Raw genomic sequence first — 22,245 nt, 5'->3', positions numbered from 1 at the left:
AAATGTCAAGTGGACTTTAAAAAGTTTTTGAAATATTTGGGAAAAATTCAAATTGCCCCATTTCCTCATATAAAAAAAATAAATAAATAAATAAAAAAATCATAGGCATCACCGCATTCCCAAATGCCCGAACTATTAAAATACTAATGTATTTATCCCCTACGATGAACACTAACTGAAAAAAAAACAAAAAAAACTGACCGATCCACAGTTTTTTTGTCACTTCATCTCCCCAAAAAATGTAATACAAAGTGAACAAAAAGTCATACACATCCCAAAATGTTATCAATACACTCTACAGATCGTGGCACAAAAAATGAGCCCCCGCAAAACTCTGTAGATGTAAATATGAAAAGTTATGGGAGTCAGAATATAGCGATGCAAAGAAAAAAAATATGTTTTTCAAAGTTTTAACCCCTTACGGACTCAGCCCTATTTCACCTTAAGGACTTGGCGATTTTTTGCAAATCTGACAAGTGTCACTTTAAGTTCTGATAACTTTAAAACGCTTTGACTTATCCAGGCTATTCTGAGACTGTTTTTTCGTCACATATTGTACTTCATGACACTGGTAAAATTAAGTCCAAAAAATTTTTTATAAAAAAAAAAATACCAAATTTACCCAAAATTTGTAAAAAAATGCAAATTTCCAAGTTTCAATTTCTCTACTTCTATAATACATAGTAATACCTACAGAAATAGTTATTACTTTACATTCCCCATATGTCTACTTCATGTTTGGATCATTTTGGGAATGATATTTTATTTTTTGGGGACGTTAGAAGGCTTAGAAGTTTAGAAGCAAATCTTCAGGTCTGAAGTCACTTTGCGAGGCTTACATAATAGAAACCACCCAAAAATGACCCCATTCTATAAACTACACCCCTCAAGGTATTCAAAACTGATTTTACTAACTTTGTTAACCCTTTAGGTGTTCCACAAGAATTAATGGAAAATAGAGATACAATTTAAAAATTTCACTTTTTTGGCATATTTTCCATTTTAATAATTTTTTTCCAGTTACAAAGCAAGGGTTAACAGCCAAACCAAACTCAATGTTTATGGCCCTGATTCTGTAGTTTACAGAAACACCCCATATGTGGTCGTAAACTGCTGTACGGGCACACGGCAGGGCGCAGAAGGAAAGGAATGCCATACGGATTTTGGAAGGCAGGTTTTGCTGGACTGTTTTTTTTGACACCATGTCCCATTTGAAGCCCCCCTGATGCACCCCTAGACTAGAAACTCCAAAAAAAGTGACCCCATTTTAGAAACTACAAGATAGGGTGGCAGCATTGTTGGTACTAGTTTAGGGTACATATGATTTTTGGTTGCTCTATATTACAAGGTAACAAGAAATAGCTGTTTTGGCACAGTTTAAATTTTTTGTTATTTACAACATTCATCTGACAGATTAGATCATGTGATATTTTTATAGACCAGGTTGTCACGGATGCGGCGATACCTAATATGTATCCTTTTTTTTATTTATGTAAGTTTTACACAATAATAGAATTTTTGAAACAAAAAAAAAATATCATGTTTTAGTGTCTCCATATTCTGAGAGCAATAGTTTTTTTAGTTTTGGGGCGATTATCTTAGGTAGGGTCTCATTTTTTGCGGGATTAGATAACGGTTTGATTGGCACTATTTTGGGGTGCATATGACTTTTTGATCGCTTGCTATTACACTTTTTGTGATGTAAGGTGACAAAAAATGGTTTATTTAGCACAGTTTTTATTTTTTACGGTGTTCATCTGAGAGGTTAGGTCATGTGATATTTTTATAGAACCGGTCCATACGGACGCGGCGATACCTAATATGTATACTTTTTTTTATTTATGTAAGTTTTACACAATAACAGCTTTAAAAAAAAAATAAAAAAATAAAAATGATGTTTTAGTGTCTCCATATTCTGATCCATAGTTTTTTTATTTCTTGGGCTATTGTCTCAGGTAGGGGCTCATTTTTTGCGGGATGAGGTGACGGTTAGATTGGTACTATTTTGGTGGGCAAACGCCTTTTTGATCGCTTGCCGTTGTACTTTTTGTGATGTAAGGTGACAAAAAAATGGTTTATTTAGCACAGTTTTAAATTTTTTATTTTTCACGGTGTTCATCTGAGTGGTTAGGTCATGTGATATTTTTATAGAGCCGGTCGATAGGGACGCGGTGATACCCAATATGTTTTTTTTTACCATTTTTTTTTTTACTTTATTTGGGGGAAATGATGTTTTTGTTTATTTTTTTTGGGGGGGGGGGACTTTCTTTTTTCACTTTATTTCTAGTCCCACAAAATCACAGTGAGATAAAGTGGTCACTGTGGTTTTGTAGCAAAAAGGTCACAGAGAGGCAAAGAGCATTATCAATCATGTTACTGCTCCGTGTCTCTGCAGTCCGGAACGGGGCTTGGCTCTCTTTCACGCAGCGGATTACCCGCACGGCATACGCTCGTGTGAAAGAGCCTTAAACATACTGCTAAAGCTACACTGAGATGGTTTATAGGGAAGCACTTACATTTCTTGGAATGGACTATTCAAAGCCAAGACATCAATCCAACTGAGAATCTGTGGAATGACTTAAAGACTGCTGGATGCTAACACAACCCACCTAACTTGAAGGAGTCGGAACACTTTTGCCTGGAATAATGGGCAGAAATCCCAATGCCTAGATAATTGAGACACAACCCAAGAGACTAGCATCTGTAATTGCAGCACCAAGTGGCTCCACAAAGTAGTGACTTTCAGAGGGTGAATACTTGTGCAAATTGTTTTTCTTTAAGAATTTTTTGTGTGGTAGGCATAGTGTAAATCAAATGGTACAAACCCCCCCTAAAATCTGTTACATTTCATTGTAATGCAATAAAACAGGGAGTGAATTATTTTGCAGGGCACTGTAATTGTTCTAGGAAGAGAGTAGTATAATATGTCTGGAAAAAAATAAAAATAAAAAAAACGATATATAAAAGATACTTTTTCTAGTTTGTGACTTCTGGTATGTATTTATTAATTTATTATTTTAAATGGATCCTCAAGATAAGTCATCAATATCAGATCGGCAGCTGCCTACGTTCAATGCGCTGCCTGTGCAGTTCATAGCATGCCCTGCGCAGGAATCTAAGGCATATTGGTACACCATAGACTTTTTCCAGGGTGCAGGTGCACACAGAGAGGGCTCCGAGTGCCGCCTCTGGCACCGTGCCATAGCTTCGCCACCACTGCTCTAAGGCCTCACTATATCCTAATAAGGCAGAGGACTAGGGACATTGATGGGAAAATACATTTAGAAGGACAAGAAAAATACTACTCACCGGAATGGGTTGGCTGCAATAATCCAGAATGACATCCAAAAAGGTTTAAACAAAGGTTTTAGAAGGGAAAAAACAAAAACAAAAACAGGGTTGTAAAAGAAAAAAATATTAATGGATAAATGAACATATATATCAGTATGTTACACAGTGTAAATAACTCCTTAATTAGTTTGTACTTTTTTCAAAATACAATAAAATCTACTGCATCTGAAAACGGCCAACAAGCTGCTGTTGAATGAATGGTTATTATGTATTGAGTGCATAATATTGTTGTACTATGGACTGCAGCTGCAGGAGAAATGGCAACACTGAATGGCTCCATCAGATTATTGCTTGTTTTAAGGGGTTGTTCATCGCCGGAGGCCTTTCGGACAAACTCCCTTTCCCGTATGTGGATGGACCTCCATAGGAAAGCATACTTATCAGTTCTTGCCACTGGGTTCTGTCTCCTTTGGTCTACCACCACTGCTGCCGCTCTCCTTGGGTCAACATGTGGTCCGACAGGGGTGGTGTGGCCACTACATCCAATGACTGGCTGCAGTGCTGAAGTGTCCCCCATGTGTCACATGACCCAGTGATATGACATATGGGGGACAGGTCACTGCTGTAATTGGCAGATGTTGACACAGGAAGTTCAGAAAGCGGCAGCCAGGGAGCATAGGAGCCAGAACCCAGAAGTGTGGAGCTGGAGAGTACGCTTCCCTCCGCGGTTCCAGTCACGTAGGCTGTCGGCCTGGACTTTAGACTGACAGCAGATTCCATCACACTCTAGATGATCACATTTCAAAAAACATTTAAAATTGGGGTCATCCAGAGGTAAACATCATATATTCACTGAGTAATGAAAAGTTATACAATTTTCCAAAATAGTCATTTTCACCGGAATATTCCAAATATTCCAGCTATAACTTACCTTTTATATATAACTGGGGATCGCAGTAGAGTATACTTCCTACAATAAGGGCGACCACTATGAGGAAAAGGATCAGGATAGCAGATACTAATCCAATAATGTTGTGGGGAGCTGAGGAATAAGAGCAAAAAGACAGTGGGGGGGATTACTGTATCATGAGTGGAAGTCAATTTTGCAGGAGTCTGCATTGCTGTAATTTGCTCCAACTTTATCAGATGTTGCACAAGGTTTCACAAATGTTGTGCATCTTTAAAGGGGTTGTGCAGACAATTTATATTGATAATCTATTCTCAGGATAGGTCAGCAATTTGTGATCGGCAGGCAGCTCCAACACCCGGCACACCCGCCAATCAGCTGTTTGAAGAGGAGGCAGCGCTACATGTGAGTGCTCCTTCCTCTTCATTACACTGCCTGTTGTCGTGGAATTACTCAATTCTCAAGTGAATGGAGCGAGCACTTGTAAGTACAATACGCCACCACTGCAATGGAGACTATGCGTAGTGTAATGAAGAGGAAGCAGCGCTCGCATGGAGAGCTGCCTCCTCTTCAAACAGCTGGAGTATCGGGCCCCCGCCGATCACATATTGATGACCTATCCTGGGGTGCACAACCCCTTTAAGTCTAACACCTCGTCTTGAGATTTTATTCCCCTTTACTGGATGGAGACAATTTTTGCAACTACTCAAATCTGACAATCTGGACGAATCTGCTTTAAAAAGAACCTTTCACCATAAAATGCAGTGCAATCTGGAAGCACCATGTAACTGAGCAGGAGAAGCTGAGCGGGTTGATACATATTCTTGTGCTTAAAATCAGGACCAAAAGCCCTAAAGTGTCTATTCAAGCAGTGAGGGTGCCCAGCATATAAACCCCTGGTATGAATAGGTGCAGATACAGGTGACAGAATATAGTCGTGAATACAGCTATCCTCACAGTAGGTGCATCTAGACATCTTTTTCACCCTCAATGAATTAAAGCTCATTGGTAACACCATACACTAACAGGCGATAGGCTAGCTTGCCTTTTCTCCTAGGATAAGAAATATGTAGTGTGCCCAAAGCCATTCGTGGACAACAGCATGCAGCGACCTCTGGTTCTACTAAAGCTAGCAGACTGGCGGTATACCGCAGTGCTAGCCAACACAAAACCGCTCATAGATATATGCTAGCAGATCGGCGATATGTGCAGCGCCCAGGACTGATCATAGGTTAGTTATTCTGCTCTCCGCATTTCATTATAGGTATAGCCCTACAAATCCTCAGGACAATTGCAGAGAATAATCAAGTGGCATACATTAAAAGAAGCCATCCACCTCTGATGACGTGCGGACATCTTTGTATCTAGCGCTATAAATCACCTGTATCTGCACCCATTCATACCATACAGTAAATGCAGTCTGTACAGGGGGTTACTGTATGGCATTACAGGGAGTGATATCTGTGTGTGCAGGTGACTATTACTGTGCATATTTATTAGGCAACTTAACAAAAAACAAATATATACCCATTTCAATTATTTATTTTTACCAGTGAAACCAATATAACATCTCAACATTCACAAATATACATTTCTGACATTCAAAAACAAAACAAAAACAAATCAGTGACCAATATAGCCACCTTTCTTTGCAAGGACACTCAAAAGCCTGCCATCCATGGATTCTGTCAGTGTTTTGATCTGTTCACCATCAACATTGCGTGCAGCAGCAACCACAGCCTCCCAGACACTGTTCAGAGAGGTGTACTGTTTTCCCTCCTTGTAAATCTCACATTTGATGATGGACCACAGGTTCTCAATGGGGTTCAGATCAGGTGAACAAGGAGGCCATGTCATTAGATTTTCTTCTTTTATACCCTTTCTTGCCAGCCACGCTGTGGAGTACTTGGACGCGTGTGATGGAGCATTGTCCTGCATGAAAATCATGTTTTTCTTGAAGGATGCAGACTTCTTCCTGTACCACTGCTTGAAGAAGGTGTCTTCCAGAAACTGGCAGTAGGACTGGGAGTTGAGCTTGACTCCATCCTCAACCCGAAAAGGCCCCACAAGCTCATCTTTGATGATACCAGCCTAAACCAGTACTCCACCTCCACCTTGCTGGCGTCTGAGTCGGACTGGAGCTCTCTGCCCTTTACCAATCCAGCCACGGGCCCATCCATCTGGCCCATCAAGACTCACTCTCATTTCATCAGTCCATAAAACCTTAGAAAAATCAGTCTTGAGATATTTCTTGGCCCAGTCTTGACGTTTCCACTTGTGTGTCTTGTTCAGTGGTGGTCGTCTTTCAGCCTTTCTTACCTTGGCCATGTCTCTGAGTATTGCACACCTTGTGCTTTTGGGCACTCCAGTGATGTTGCAGCTCTGAAATATGGCCAAACTGGTGGCAAGTGGCATCTTGGCAGCTGCACGCTTGACTTTTCTCAGTTCATGGGCAGTTATTTTGCGCCTTGGTTTTTCCACACGCTTCTTGCCACCCTGTTGACTATTTTGAATGAAACGCTTGATTGTTCGATGATCACGCTTCAGAAGCTGCAAGATATCTCACTATTTTTGACTTTTCTGAGCCTGTCAAGTCCTTCTTTTGACCCATTTTGCCAAAGGAAAGGAAGTTGCCTAATAATTATGCACACCTAATATAGGGTGTTGATGTCATTAGACCACACCCCTTCTCATTACAGAGATGCACATCACCTAATATGCTTAATTGGTAGTAGGCTTTCGAGCCTATACAGCTTGGAGTAAGACAACATGCATAAAGAGGATGATGTGGTCAAAATACTCATTTGCCTAATAATTCTGCACGCAGTGTATAGCCCAGTCTGTAAACGCACCTTCACTACTGAATAGACATTTTAGGGCTGTTGGCCCCGATTTTAAGCCAATAAATTATTAAGGATTTTTTGTGTTTTTTATTTTAACGTTCCAATCAGGCGAGATTTACTATCGGCAATGAGCCAAACTCTTATCTCCCAAGTAAATCTTATTGTGGCTAATGGAAGCTAAAAGGAACACTATGCTTTGGACCGCCACTGATTATTGCTTTTGGCTCTATTCACACGTCCGCAACGTGTTTTGCAGATCCACGGATCCGCAAAACACGGACAGCGCCAATGTGCGTTCCGCATTTTGCGTATCGCACATTGCCAGCACTAATAGAATATGCCTGTTCTTGTCCGCAATTGTTCTATTTTTTTGCGGAACGGAAGTGCGGACCCGGAAGTGCGGGTCCACAATTCCGTGTCCGGGCAGCACGATGTGCTGCCCCATAGAAATGAATGGGTCCGCAATTCCGTTCCGCAAACTACGGAACGAAATTGCAGACGTGTGAATGGAGCCTTAGTGTAAGGCTGGGTTCAGACCTGAGCGTATTTTATATGCGCGTTTAACGCGCGTTTTTGTCGCGCGTTTTTATGCACGTTTTTTGCAATAGTGAACGCGCGTTTGACGCGCGTTTGTGTGATTGACTGCAGTGTCCTATGGCCACAAACGCGCGTCAAAACGCCCCAAAGAAGCTCAAGAACTTGTTTGAGCGTAGGGCGTTTTTCAGCGCGTTCAAACGCGCTGTAAAACGCTCAAGTGAGAACCAGGGCCATAGGGAAGCATTGGTTTTCATGTGTTGAGCGTTTTACAGCGCGTTTGAACGCGTTGTAAAACGCTCAAGTGTGAACCCAGCCTAAGTTTCTGTCATTTCCATAGAGTCTGAACGGAGCAGCAGAGCGCACGCAGGAAAACAGCTCCATGCTGCGTCAGCGCGGCTTATGGCAACAAGAAACCAGGGTCCTTCATTCTAGCAATCAGTGCTCCTACTAATCTGACATGCATCACCTCCGCAGGTAATACCCCTGATAAAGTCACAACTTCAATAGCAATTGTATTGCAACTTGTGCACAACTTGCACAATTTTTTTACCCTACATCTTTCTTTCTGATGTATCGATCAGCTTTCCAGCATGTGCACGGCAACCTACATCTTATCAAAATGTTGCTCAACTATCGATCCTTCTTACTGATTTTTTTTTTTTTTTTTAAATCAGATCATTTTTATTCAACACAGTTTAAAAGTTGTACGATCAATAGGGACTCAGGCATCACAAATAGCATTACAGCAAGAAATAGAAATGACATACATAGCCAATAGTGGAGTCCTAGAACCCCCACCCAATCCCCCCAACCCCTGGTGAAGAGTTGGTCATGCAACTCTTAGCATGAGTATCGTAACCTGCCACAGGTAGCATTGCATATCCATCATGAACAGGTCCCACCAGTACCCATACTCAATTAGGACACACCCTCCATTGTCCATAACACCTTGTTTAGTTTTCCGACATACCTAGTCCCTACACACAGGCGACTATCCAAGCACTCTACCCGGACCACCCCCCACCACCACAAGGGGAGTTGAGACGGGGGGGGAAGGGGGGGTAGAAGAAATCTTAATGATGTTAAAACTATTCTCACAATTTTACAAGTAAATCAGTTCTCTACTCACTGGTCACATCAAGCCATATATAGAAATCTTGTGTTGCAACTCCATTGTTGGTCACGCAAATGTAAGAGCCTTCGTCTTCCTCCTTGGAGCAGTTGACAATGGTGAGGTAGGACACCATGCTGCTGTGGATCTGTACGATGTGGTACTTTGTCCCTGACTGGATCTCCACATTTGGCTGGCTCAGGTTACGCAGCCAGGTTATTACAGCTGGGGGGTTAGCCCTCAATACAGAACATGACAGGGTTACATTTTCCCCTTTTAAGCAGGTTCTCAGTACCTGGGACTGGGGCACAGGGTATCCTGAAAGAAAGGGACACAATGAACACCAGTGCCCTCTGGATGAGAACAATGAGAAAAGCTAATTATCTACCACGCGTATTATGCCTCCAAACTAATGAGACAACTGAGGATTTGTTAAAAAGTAATAAACCACGTTCTACCTTATCTGGCCCAACAATCCTGCTTCAATCTCTTCCCACACCTTGACGTAACTGTATATCAAGGTGCCAAGATAGTTTGTGCAATGTGACATACAGATCATCACTGCTGTAACGCCAGGCTCAGAGATAACTCTGATCCCAGCTGGTCAACCCCTTAGATGCCACAATCAATACTGAAGGTGGCATCTAAGGGATTTGTCAGACTGAAAAATGGAGCGCTGACGGATGCTGTGGAAGCCGGAGGCCTGACAATGGCATCTGGATCTGTCATTTATGGAAGCCAGGGTCCAATAAGCTGGCTATCAGTGTAACATTGACAGGTACAGTATAAGGCTACTTTCTCACTATGTTTTTTTGCAGATCAGTCATGGATCTGCAAAAACGCTTCCATTACGATAATACAACCGCATGCATCCGTCATGAAGGGATCCGGTTGTATTATGTCTTCTATAGCCATGACGGATCTGTCATGAACACTATTGAAAGTCAATGGGGAACGGATCCGTTTTCTATTGTGTCAGAAAAAAACGGATCCGTCGCCATTGACTTACCGTGTGTGTCAGGACGTCTTGCTTCGCACCACATCGCGGACAGAAAAACGCTGCTTGCAGCGTTATTCTGTCCGCAATGGGAACGCAACCAGACAGAATGGAATGCATTTTGGTGCACTCCGTTTCATTCAGCTTAGTTTTGTCCCTATTGACAATGAATGGGGACAAAACTGAAGCGTTTTCATCCGCTATTGAGATCCTATGATGGATCTCAATAGCGGAAAGGGAAAATGCTAGTGTGAAAGTAGCCTAATACAATGTAATAAAATAATGCACTGCAAGTGTTATTTCTGCCACACAGTGAATAGTGCAGATGTTATACTGCAAAAAACGATGGCGGAATTGTTTTCTTTTTCGTTTCCCCTCGCTCTTGAAAAATAAAAGAATAAGCCCTTATACTGCTGCGCCAACAGAAGAATAAAAAAAAAGATATCTCTCCTGGAATGCGACAATGATAAAATAGGCTAGCCCTGAAACCTAAGGGTGCTGCCATACATTCTGGCTTTTTGTTGCCGTTTTTGAAGCCAAAATCAAGTGTGCATCATAACAGGAGAGAGTATTAAGGCTGGGATGCCCTATATGACTCACATAAATTCTCCATCACCCACTGAGTCCAGCACAATGGCTTATTTTCATAGATAACATCCTACGGCCCTTCATATGGATCACGCTGTAAGTTCAACTAAAATACTGCCTGGTCAGCAAAGAGCAGAAAGAACATTTATACAGTAGCTAAAGCTCTGCTGATAGTATAGCAGTACAAGGGCATAATAAAAAGTAGGAAATAAGGGGTCGTCCACTTTGTAAGACCTGAAGACAAGCTGATCGATGGATGTCCCACTACTGGAACCTTCTGTGATCAGTTGAAATCTTGGGAGGACCCCATCACTTAAAGGGGTTCTCCGGGAATTAAAGGGTTTCTGTGACCCCAATTTTCGCTATTAAACAGGCTGACATTATAGATGTGAAAATGTCACCTGCCGGCTTTCTCACTGCGCCGAATACTGAACGGGACGCTGCAGGCGCAAGATTTGCATGGCAGACGGGGCCAGCAGGAGAACCAACGCTGGCCTGGCCCTGTCAATCAAGACAGAAGGGGCGTGGAAATGAGGTGGGCGAACGGAGCCTCTAGGACAGGCATCCTCAAACTGCGGCTCTCCAGCTGTTGTAAAACTACAACTCCCACAATGCCCTGCTGTAGGCTGATACCTGTAGGCTGTTCGGGCATGCTGGGAGTCGTAGTTTTGCAACAGCTGGAGGGCCGCAGTTTGAGGATGCCTGCTCTAGAAGCAGGTGCAACACCCCCCCTGCTCCTAGAGGCTCATTTGCATATAATAAAAGTTAAAATTACACGAAAACGGGGGCATACTTAAATAAAAGAAATGCAGAGTTAAATTCAGGTGACATTTTCACATCTATAACGTCAGCCTGTTTAACCACCTCCCGACCGCCTAACGCACGGATGCGTCCAGAAGGTGGTTGATTCATTCCTCCTGGACGCATCCGTGCGTCATTTCACGAGACGCGAGATTTCCTGTGAACGCGCGCACACAGGCGCGCGCGCTCACAGGAACGGAAGGTAAGAGAGTGGATCTCCAGCCTGCCAGCGGCGATCGTTCGCTGGCAGGCTGGAGATGTGATTTTTTTAACCCCTAACAGGTATATTAGACGCTGTTATGATAACAGCGTCTAATATACCTGCTACCTGGTCCTCTGGTGGTCCCTTTTGTTTGGATCGACCACCAGAGGACACAGGCAGCTCAGTAATATGTAGCACCAAACACCACTACACTACACCCCCCCCCCCTGTCACTTATTAACCCCTTATTCACCCCTGATCACCCCAGATCACCCCATATAGACTCCCTGATCACCCCCCTGTCATTGATCACCCCCCTGTCATTGATCACCCCCCTGTAAGGCTGCATTCAGACGTCCGTATGAATTTTACGGATCCACTGATAGATGGATCGGATCCGCAAAACACATACGGAGGTCTGAATGGAGCCTTACAGGGGAGTGATCAATGACGGAGGTGATCACCCCATATAGACTCCCTGATCACCCCCCTGTCATTGATCACCCCCCTGTAAGGCTGCATTCAGATGTCCGTATGATTTTTACGGATCCACTGATACATGGATCGGATCCGCAAAACACATACAGACATCTGAATGGAGCCTTATAGGGGGGTGATCAATGACAGGGGGGTGATCACCCCATATAGACTCCCTGATCACCCCCCTGTCATTGATCACCCCCCTGTAAGGCTCCATTCAGACATTTATTTGGCCCAAGTTAGCGGAAATTATTATTTTTTTCCTTACAAAGTCTCATATTCCACTAACTTGTGACAAAAAATAAAAACTTTCATGAACTCACTATGCCCATCACGAAATACCTTGGGGTGTCTTCTTTCCAAAATGGGGTCACTTGTGGGGTAGTTATACTGCCCTGGCATTCTAGGGGCCCAAATGTGTGGTAAGAAGTTTGAAATCAAAATGTGTAAAAAATGACCGGTGAAATCCGAAAGGTGCTCTTTGGAATGTGGGCCCCTTTGCCCACCTAGGCTGGAAAAAGTGTCACACATGTGGTATCTCCGTACTCAGGAGAAGTTGGGGAATGTGTTTTGGGGTGTCATTTTACATATACCCATGCTGGGTGAGAGAAATATCTTGGCAAAAGACAACTTTTCCCATTTTTTTATACAAAGTTGGCATTTGACCAAGATATTTATCTCACCCAGCATGGGTATATGTAAAATGACACCCCAAAACACATTCCCCAACTTCTCCTGAGTACGGCGATACCACATGTGTGGCACTTTTTTGCAGCCTAGGTGGGCAAAGGGGCCCACATTCCAAAGAGCACCTTTCGGATTTCACCGGTCATTTTTTACAGAATTTGATTTCAAACTACTTACCACACATTTGGGCCCCTAGAATGCCAGGGCAGTATAACTACCCCACAAGTGACCCCATTTTGGAAAGAAGACACCCCAAGGTATTCTCTGATGGGCATAGTGAGTTCATAGAAGTTTTTATTTTTTGTCACAAGTTAGTGGAATATGAGACTTTGTAATAAAAAAAAAATCATAATTTTCCACTAACTTGTGACAAAAAATAAAAAGTTCTATGAACTCACTATGCCCATCAGCGAATACCTTAGGGTGTCTACTTTCCGAAATGGGGTCATTTGTGGGGTGTTTGTACTGTCTGGGCATTGTAGAACCTCAGGAAACATGACAGGTGCTCAGAAAGTCAGAGCTAATTCAAAAAGCGGAAATTCACATTTTTGTACCATAGCTTGTAAACGCTATAACTTTTACCCAAACCATTTTTTTTTTTACCCAAACATTTTTTTTTTTATCAAAGACATGTAGAACAATAAATTTAGAGAAAAATTTATATATGGATGTCGTTTTTTTTTGCAAAATTTTACAACTGAAAGTGAAAAATGTCATTTTTTTGCAAAAAAATCATTAAATTTCGATTATTAACAAAAAATGTCAGCAGCAATGAAATACCACCAAATGAAAGCTCTATTAGTGAGAAGAAAAGGAGGTAAAATTCATTTGGGTGGTAAGTTGCATGACCGAGCAATAAACGGTGAAAGTAGGGTAGGTCAGAAGTGTAAAAAGTGGCCTGGTCTTAAAGGGTGTTTAAGCTATAGGGGCTGAGGTGGTTAATAGTGAAACTTGGGAGGACAGAAACCCTTTAAGAAAATGGTAATACTTAAATATTACTTTATTATAAATATATTCTCAAATACTTTTCATTAGTTATAATGGCTCGTTTTGTCTGGGGAGCAATCATCAGGGGAAACAAAATGGCCGCTGTCCCATCAGTTCACACAAAACCTGTCCTGATCCCACATGTGGACAAATTACTTTACAACACTGAGGTAAAGAGCTGCCTCATCCTCCTCCGTGCTGAATACAGATGATAAGAACTTTAGCGGAATCTCTGGGGAATTTAGTTCATGAAGTACAGGGAGGATGGACAGATCAGATTGTGGTAATGGAGACGGCATACAAGTGCTGCTGCTCATTAGGCACACCTCACCCTCCTCTCATGTCTCCTCATCTTCTCCATTCCCACAGAGATTCACCTGTATTCAGGATCATGATTCCTGACAAGCAGAGCAGAGAGGAGGAGGAGGCAGCACTATGGCTCATTCTGGTGAAGTAACTTGTCCTCCTGTACGATTAGGACAGGATTTGTGTGTACTGATAGGACGGCGGCCATTTTATTTCTCCTAATGATTGCTCCCTAGACAAAATAAGCCATTCTAAGTAATGAAAGGTATTTGTGAATATATTTATTATAAAATAATATTTAAGTATTTTCATTTTTTTTATTCCTGGAGAACCCCTTTAAAAGGGGTTGTCTGGCATAACAGCATAATAAACAGCGGCTAGAAAAGTACAAAAAAAAAAACCACACACCTGTCGACAGTCTACATCCCACCACCTCTTCCAATACCGCACCTGTCTCAGCCACTTCAAATCCCTGTCAGACAAGTAATAAGGTCTCGTGACTGCTACTGTCAATGACTAGCCTCAGAAGTTACCAGGGCGAGAACAGCACATTACTAGTAGTACGGGAGCCGCGGCGCTGGAATGGCGAGACTAAACAGGTGCGTGGTGTCTTCCTGTGCATATACTATTTAGCCGGCTGCTGTTTTAATTTGCCATTATTTTGACAAATTCTTCTGGGCATATACATTAGATGAATTTCGGCCAATCCCACCAATTTCATGCCCACCAGCCAAAAGTCTAATGCTACTTTCCCACTCGTGTTTGCTGCGGATCCGTCATGGATCTGCACAGACGGATCCGTTCAGATAATACAACCGTCTGCATCCATTCAGAACGGAATCGTTTGTATTATCTTTAACATAGCCAAGACGGATCTGTCTTGAACACCATTGAAAGTCAATGGGGGACGGATCAGTTTTCTATTGTGCATGATTGCGTCATAGAAAACAGATCCGTCCCCATTGACTTACATTGTGTGTCAGAACGGATCCGTTTGGCTCCGTTTCGTCAGACGGACACCAAAACGCTGCAAGCAACGTTTTGATGTCCGCCTCCAGAGCGGAATGGCGACGGAACGGAGACAAACTGATGCATTTCTGAGCAGATTCTTTTAAATTCAGAATGAATTAGGGCAAAACTGATCCGTTTTGGACCGCTTGTGAGAGCCCTGAACGGATCTCACAAACGGAAAGCCAAAACGCCAGTGTGAAAGTAGCCTTAGCTGTATGGACAACTTTAGTGTTCGGTTCTCCTGCAGTACTTTCACAGGGGAAATGTAGCATTACAGTACATAGTATCCATTGACATCAATGGGCCATTTATGTAATGCACGGACGTACCGCCTGCAAAAACCACCTGGACGTGGACTAGTACTGCTGCAGGAATCGCAGTGGGTCTATCATTGCACAAAGCATGAAAGCTGCGGGTTAAAACCCAGGAGTATGAATTAACATGCTGCAGGGTGTGGATAAGATTCGTGAAATGCCCTCCACTTTGAGGATGGTATAGATTTTCTACACACAATTCTGCTGCAGAGAATCCACAGCATATATGCCACGTGTGGTTAGAATAAGAGTTTCGGCAAAAGACTGTAGCCCAGTGTAGCTGGGGAGATGATAAATTGCTTCCTCACCTAACTGAACCGTACACGTCGCCTCCTTCACTTCATTGGTTAGATGTCTTCCTCTGCAAGTAAACGTCTGTCCATCATCATACCGGGAGCCGTTTAGTGTCACCACCAGTGTGTCTGAGGTCCCATTTGACAGTGTGTCACCTTTATATTCCCACTGCAGTAGCGGAGATGGATAGCCTCCAAGCCAAGTGCATGTCAATGACAAACCTGAGGGAACCCCTGTGTTGTTTACACCGCACTCCATATGAGAATCAGGTGGACCTGTGGAGAGAGGGGGAAAAATGCGGTAATACATTAAAGGCGTTCTCTCATGATTAATGAAAATCCGACATCATATAGTACATAATCTTTTGAATGGTCCATTAACACGTCAGTATTTTGCAGACCCATTCATTTCAATGGTCCCGCAAAAAAATGCATTGTTCCGTTCTCTTACGCGGATCTGCAAAAAAAATAAAAAAAAAATAGAGCTTGTACCACTATTGTACGCAAAATGCGGTCCGTGGTCCCATTGTAGTCAATGGGTCTGCAAAAATGCAGATGACATGCGGAATGCATCAATCCGTTTCCAGGAAATAGAATTGTAATCTTTTTTTTTTGAGTACCCTAGCAACATATATTCCTCCTTCCGTTTTTTTGGGCGGAAAAACGGAACAGATGTACAATTTAGGGCTCATGCACACAAACGTATTTTCTTTCCATGTCCGTTCAGTTTTTTTTGCGGACCATATATGGAACCATTTATTTAAAAAAAATGGAAGTTCCTTTGTGTGCATTCCGTTTCCTTATGTTCGTTCCACAAAAATAAAGAAAGAAATAGAACATGTCCTAATATTGTCCGCATAACGGACAAGGATAGTACTGTTCTATTGGGGGCCAGCTGTTCCGTTCCGCAAAATACGGTATGCACACAGACGTCATCCGTATTTTTTGCGTAACCGTTTTTGCGGAACGTAAAATATATACGGTTGAGAGCATGAGACCTAAACCGAAAAGGTTTTTGCGGAAACACGGATCCACATAAAACGGAACGAAAATCTGGAAAAGAAAAAAAGACTGATATGTGAATGGACCCAAAGCTACAACCAGCCCTGGATCCTGAGGTCTCTCCAGTCATCGCTCCATCTGCTCTGCTAAATTTACATCAAGCTGGCAGCTCAGGGGTACGTCCTTTCTGCTGCAGCTCTCTACCTATGACAGTCCAGGAGGCACTTAAATGATGGCAATGAGAATGTGCATCCACCTCAGTGAGGTGGACAGGGGAATAAGAAAAGAAAACAGCAGGTGGCGCTATACAGATACATTTTTAAGAATAACTCAGTGGCTATGCTAAATTTTTTATTTACATGCAATTACAAAAGTATTCAGATCCAGGTTCTGGTTTGAAAATGGCAGAAATTTTTTGGTGGAACAACCCCTTTAAGGGTAACTTTTGAGATGGTTTTCCACATACTTGTTACAGGGTGTACAGTTGGCAAGACAAAATATGTTTGACTTTGTTCACATTGCTGCCATTACTTCAGGGCTTTTTTGACAGCAAAAATAGTGCACTCTGCAGTGCTTTACTTTCTATCAAAAGATCCAGAACTGAAACGGAGCAGACTGACCCCATTATAACATTGACCCCAACAATGGAAAACTCCTGGTGGTTAGTGTCAGCAAGCGGTGTAGTACAATTGTAGCCTTTATGGTTATGTTCACGTGCTGATTTTCTGCAAGGTTTTGTTGCCGATTTTGGTATTTCAGCTTCCCATTCACTTCAATGGGGTAATCAGAGCGGATTGATGCTGCTACTTTTTTCCACGCAGTTTTTTTTTTTTTTTTTAGCATGAGCTAGAATTTTTATGACAGAATTGTGGTCCAATGTTGGTGCAAAATGGCGCATATTAAGCCCATGTCCCCTTGTCGGACCTAGCACAGATAATTTCTCAAAAGCTAGTTGTGCCAAATGTTGCCACAATTTACTCCAGAATCTAGGTGCTAACACATTAGGAACATTTGCCCACGTTTACCTTCGCCCCAACTGCTTGGTAGAACAGAACGGTACTGTCGTTTTCTGCCCCAGTTGCAGAAGCATAACAATGGTACTGCAGGCAATTCACTATGGCACTGTGTATGAGAAAATCTCTAGCCTTGGCTTATGCAGGAATATGGGCTCATGCACTCGTACTGTGGCACATCGGTGGACTTCTTCTGTATCTCTGTACACGTGGAGTCTGATGTCACAATTCTGTTTGTCGAAAAAGGAGGCCTCATGCAGCTTTATGGGAGCTCTACCCCACGGAAAATGAGCTGTGATATTACTATATGCATTGAGTCCTTAGTCAGTACGTGTATGCAGTATTATTTCTGTCAAATACTTGGAGGTACAGTATAACTTATCCTTGATCCTGGAGAATTATCCAAAAGCATACTTACGATATACGAGAAGCTGGAGAGTGCGGAGGAGAGTCTTCTTACTGAGAGGATTTACGACAGTACATGTGTAGTTTCCCTGGTAATTTGCAGCAATGTTCCTCAAATTAAAAGCGAGCAAGCTTGCATTTACCCAGTCAAAAAGTTCAGACTGGCTCCCTGCATTGAATCCAATGGAATTTGTTGGTTCAGGGATGGCAGAGCTAGAGCAGGTGAAGTTCATGTTGGCACCGCTTGACGTGTAATGTGTACCATTTGGCATTGTCTTGGTAGGAGATATCAGGAAAGTGATATTATGAGGACCACCTGGATGGATAAAGGGAAGCGAATATTAACATGGATTCTTGGTCGGCAATAATACAGATGAAAGAGTTAAAATGCAGTTTCTTTAATCCCATAATACACTTTTATTATGAGAATTTCATGAGTATCTTAGTTACGTTTAATCCTGAATACATACTTAAAAGGGGCGGTCCAGGATGTAAACCAATTCACTGAATTCCATTGCACGTCCCTGGGTATTAAAAGGGGTTATCCCATGATTAATGTAAAAGATTAAAACCAGACATCATATAGTACATGACAATATCTTTCTAACAAAGCTAGAACCAGCCCTGTACCTCACATGGATCCAGAGATCTTCCCCTTCATTGCTCTACTAGATTTATATCAAGCTGCAGCTCAGGGGGTGTGGCCGTCCTGCTGCAGCTCAGGGGGTGTGGCCGTCCTGCTGCAGCTCAGGGGGTGTGGCCGTCCTGCTGCAGCTCAGGGGGTGTGGCCGTCCTGCTGCAGCTCAGGGGGTGTGGCCGTCCTGCTGCAGCTCAGGGGGTGTGGCCGTCCTGCTGCAGCTCAGGGGGTGTGGCCGTCCTGCTGCAGCTCAGGGGGTGTGGCCGTCCTGCTGCAGCTCAGGGGGTGTGGCCGTCCTGCTGCAGCTCAGGGGGTGTGGCCGTCCTGCTGCAGCTCAGGGGGTGTGACCGTCCTGCTGCAGCTCAGGGGGTGTGACCTTCCTGCTGCAGCTCAGGGGGTGTGACCTTCCTGCTGCAGCTCAGGGGGTGTGACCTTCCTGCTGCAGCTCAGGGGGTGTGACCTTCCTGCTGCAGCTCAGGGGGTGTGACCTTCCTGCTGCAGCTCAGGGGGTGTGACCTTCCTGCTGCAGCTCTCTCCCTATCATTGAAGGATGAAACTGATCATGTGCGGCCTTCTCAGTGAGCAGGACACAGAAATAAGAAAAAAAAAAAAAAAGCAATTGGCGCTATACAGATACATTTTATTGAATAACTCAGTGGCTATGCTAATTTTTAATTACAGGCAATTACAAAAGTATTCAGATCCAGGTGCTTTCATTTATAGGGACAAAGCCTGTTCATATGCCCTCTAAAGGTGTTGCCACAAGTTCAGGTTTCTTGAAGCCAAAACCTGGACATGATTGAAAAAACTTGGAAAGGTAGTATCTGCCCTTAATACTCTCTCCTGTTATGATGCACACTTGATTTTGGCTTCAAAAACAGCAACAAAAAGCCAGAACGTATGGCAGCACCCTTAGGTTACATGGAAGTCAGGTCGCCAGCTGACCAGTATAGAAAGGGGTTGTCATGTTTAGTGTATTGTTTTCTGGGGTGCATGGAGTCGGCTGCCCACCGATACTTCATGGAAAAATAATGTAGTTCCCTATAGCAGATGCTGCATGTCCACCCTCTGAACATCTGCCATGTCTCAGCATGCACCACTGATCACTATAATGAAGAGTCAGTGACATCTTCTAGCAGCGTAGTCCTTCATACATGTATTCATGGGAGGAAGGAACGAGCTATTGTATACAGAGCGTACGCCCGGTCTCCAGTACTCCTGTATTTCGTATGGGAGCTTTTCTGCATTTCTAAAATGTATTATAATATAGCATTCAGTCAAGGAGCCATGGACACATATGGAGTCTATATGCCACTGCACAGAGGCTGCCTCCACTCCCTAGTACATTTCCATCCGGCCTCCATGTGCTGCCATCTACATCCAGTGCCCTACGGGCGGTGCTTCTAGGGGAGAAAACCTACATACATACTGTACACCATCTGATGTGTGTAGTAGTATTTAAAAGGTTTGGCCAGTTTATATGACTAGCTTCTGGTAATGGCGTATGCATACAGCTAGTGATAAGCATTATAGGCATATATATGATAGATTAATAAGAATAATTCATGTTTACATACAGGTTCCAGGGCCTACATGCTGACGCTGTGAACCTGGCAGCTGAAAGGAGGATCCTGTCTATCAGCGGCCTCCTGCTATTTACACTGCGCATGTGCTAGCTTCCCTGTCAGTTCCCAGTGTAAATTAAAGGGGTTCTGCAGTTCTTATTTCTTTCTTCAGTATCTGATCGGTCGGGGACTGACACCCGGGACCCCCATCGATCAGCTGTTTGAGAAGGCAGCAGCACTCCAGGCCCAGGGACATCACGACTAGTATCAATGGTCTGGGCGGGTCTAAGCCCCGTTCACTTGAATGAAGCTCTGCCAGGGGATCGATCATCAGTAAAAAAAGAACTGCAGAACTCCTTTAACGGAATTCTCCATCAGCAGCCATGTCCAGCGGACTGGCATGTAAACATGAATTATTCATACATTCGGACATCAGTGCCGATAGTTTAATAATGCTGATTACTAGCTGCATGCATGTGATGCCACCCGCAGCCAGTCATATAAACTGGCCAAGCTCTTTAACACTGACTACAAACTCCTTTTTTGTATCCTCATCCCCTTACTTTACTAACAGGTACAGGAAAACAGCACCACCTCTCAGAGACCACTGCAGGCCAGTGTCTCATCCGGAAAAAAAAGGATATTGTCCCGGCACACCTCAGCAAATAGCCGCATAAACAGCAAGTGATGTTCACATAGTACAACGTATCTATATACAATCCAATATGAATCACGAAAGATGTTCCAAAGATGTTGACAATTATGTAATAGCATAGCTCATTGGTCTGACATTGCGTTAAACAGTGCATCTACTCACATGGTACAGTGTTGTACTGTTCCTCCGTTATTCCTGCTGTAATTAAAGGAGTTGTCTCACTTCAGCAAATAGCATTTATCATGTAGCTGAAGTTAATACAAGACACTTACTAATGTATTGGTATTATCCATATTGCTTCCTTTGCTGGCTGGATGCATTTTTTCCATTACATTATACACTGCTCGTTTCTATGGTTACGACCACCCTGCAATCCATCACTGGTGGCCGTGCTTGCACACTATAAGAAAAAGCACAGGCTTATGTGCGCTCCCACAGTCCCGGCCACAAGAGAGGCCGGTGCTTTTTCCCATAGTGTGCAAGCGTGACTACTACTGATGGATTGTAGGGTGGTCGTAACCATGGAAACGAGCAGTGTATAATGTGATGGAAAAATGAATCCAGCCAGCGAAGGAAGCAATATGGACAATCACAATACATTAGTAAGTGCCTTGTATTAACTTCCTCTACATAATAAATGCTATTTGCTAAAGTGAGACAGCTCCTTTAACCACCTCCGGACCGCCTAACGCAGGATCGCGTTCCGGAGGTGGCAGCCCTGCGCAGAGTCACGCATATATGCGTCATCTCGCGATGGGCGAGATTTCCTGTGAACGCGCGCACACAGGCGCGCGCGCTCACAGGAACGGAAGGTAAGAGAGTTGATCTCCAGCCTGCCAGCGGCGATCGTTCGCTGGCAGGCTGGAGATGTGTTTTTTTTAACCCCTAACAGGTATATTAGACGCTGTTTTGATAACAGCGTCTAATATACCTGCTACCTGGTCCTCTGGTGGTCCCATTTGTTTGGATCGACCACCAGAGGACACAGGTAGCTCAGTAAAGTCCCACCAAGCACCACTACACTACACTACACCCCCCCCCCCCGTCACTTATTAACCCCTTATTAGCCCCTGATCACCCCTGATCACCCCATATAGACTCCCTGATCACCCCCCTGTCATTGATCACCCCCCTGTCATTGATTACCCCCCTGTAAAGCTCCATTCAGATGTCCGCATGATTTTTACGGATCCACTGATAGATGGATCAGATCCGCAAAACGCATCCGGACGTCTGAATGAAGCCTTACAGGGGCGTGATCAATGACTGTGGTTATCACCCCATATAGACTCCCTGATCACCCCCCCTGTCATTGATTACACCCCTGTCATTGATCAACCCCCTGTAAAGCTCCATTCAGACGTCCGCATGATTTTTACGGATGCACTGATAGATGGATCCGATCCTCAAAACGCATCCGGACGTCTGAATGAAGCCTTACAGGGGCATGATCAATGACTGTGGTGATCACCCCATATAGAGTCCCTGATCACCCCCCTGTAAAGCTCCATTCAGATGTCCGCATGATTTTTACGGATGCACTGATAGATGGATCCGATCCGCAAAACGCATCCGGACGTCTGAATGAAGCCTTACAGGGGCATGATCAATGA

At 43.5% G+C, this 22,245-nt stretch overlaps 1 protein-coding gene across 2 annotated transcripts in view; it reads right to left on the bottom strand.

Annotated features, from left to right (window-relative positions):
* VSIG10 (V-set and immunoglobulin domain containing 10) overlaps positions 1-22,245 on the bottom strand; it is a 36,498-nt gene that overhangs the window by 3,496 nt on the left and 10,757 nt on the right. The window contains exons 3-7 of one of the 2 annotated variants that reach the window (XM_040416027.1): positions 17,789-18,091; positions 15,371-15,631; positions 8,708-9,007; positions 4,223-4,333; positions 3,310-3,322 (exon numbers count right to left, since the gene is read on the bottom strand). In XM_040416027.1, coding sequence (XP_040271961.1) covers positions 3,310-3,322; positions 4,223-4,333; positions 8,708-9,007; positions 15,371-15,631; positions 17,789-18,091 — 988 coding nt within the window. The remainder of the gene's footprint in view (positions 1-3,309; positions 3,323-4,222; positions 4,334-8,707; positions 9,008-15,370; positions 15,632-17,788; positions 18,092-22,245) is intronic. The other variant, XM_040416028.1, reaches the window with a different exon arrangement.

Source organism: Bufo bufo, chromosome 2 (assembly GCF_905171765.1).
Source record: "Bufo bufo chromosome 2, aBufBuf1.1, whole genome shotgun sequence".
Classification (NCBI taxonomy): Eukaryota; Metazoa; Chordata; class Amphibia; order Anura; family Bufonidae; genus Bufo; species Bufo bufo.
Note: the sequence above shows the minus strand (reverse complement) of the source record. Positions and strands in the feature narration are given on the sequence as shown.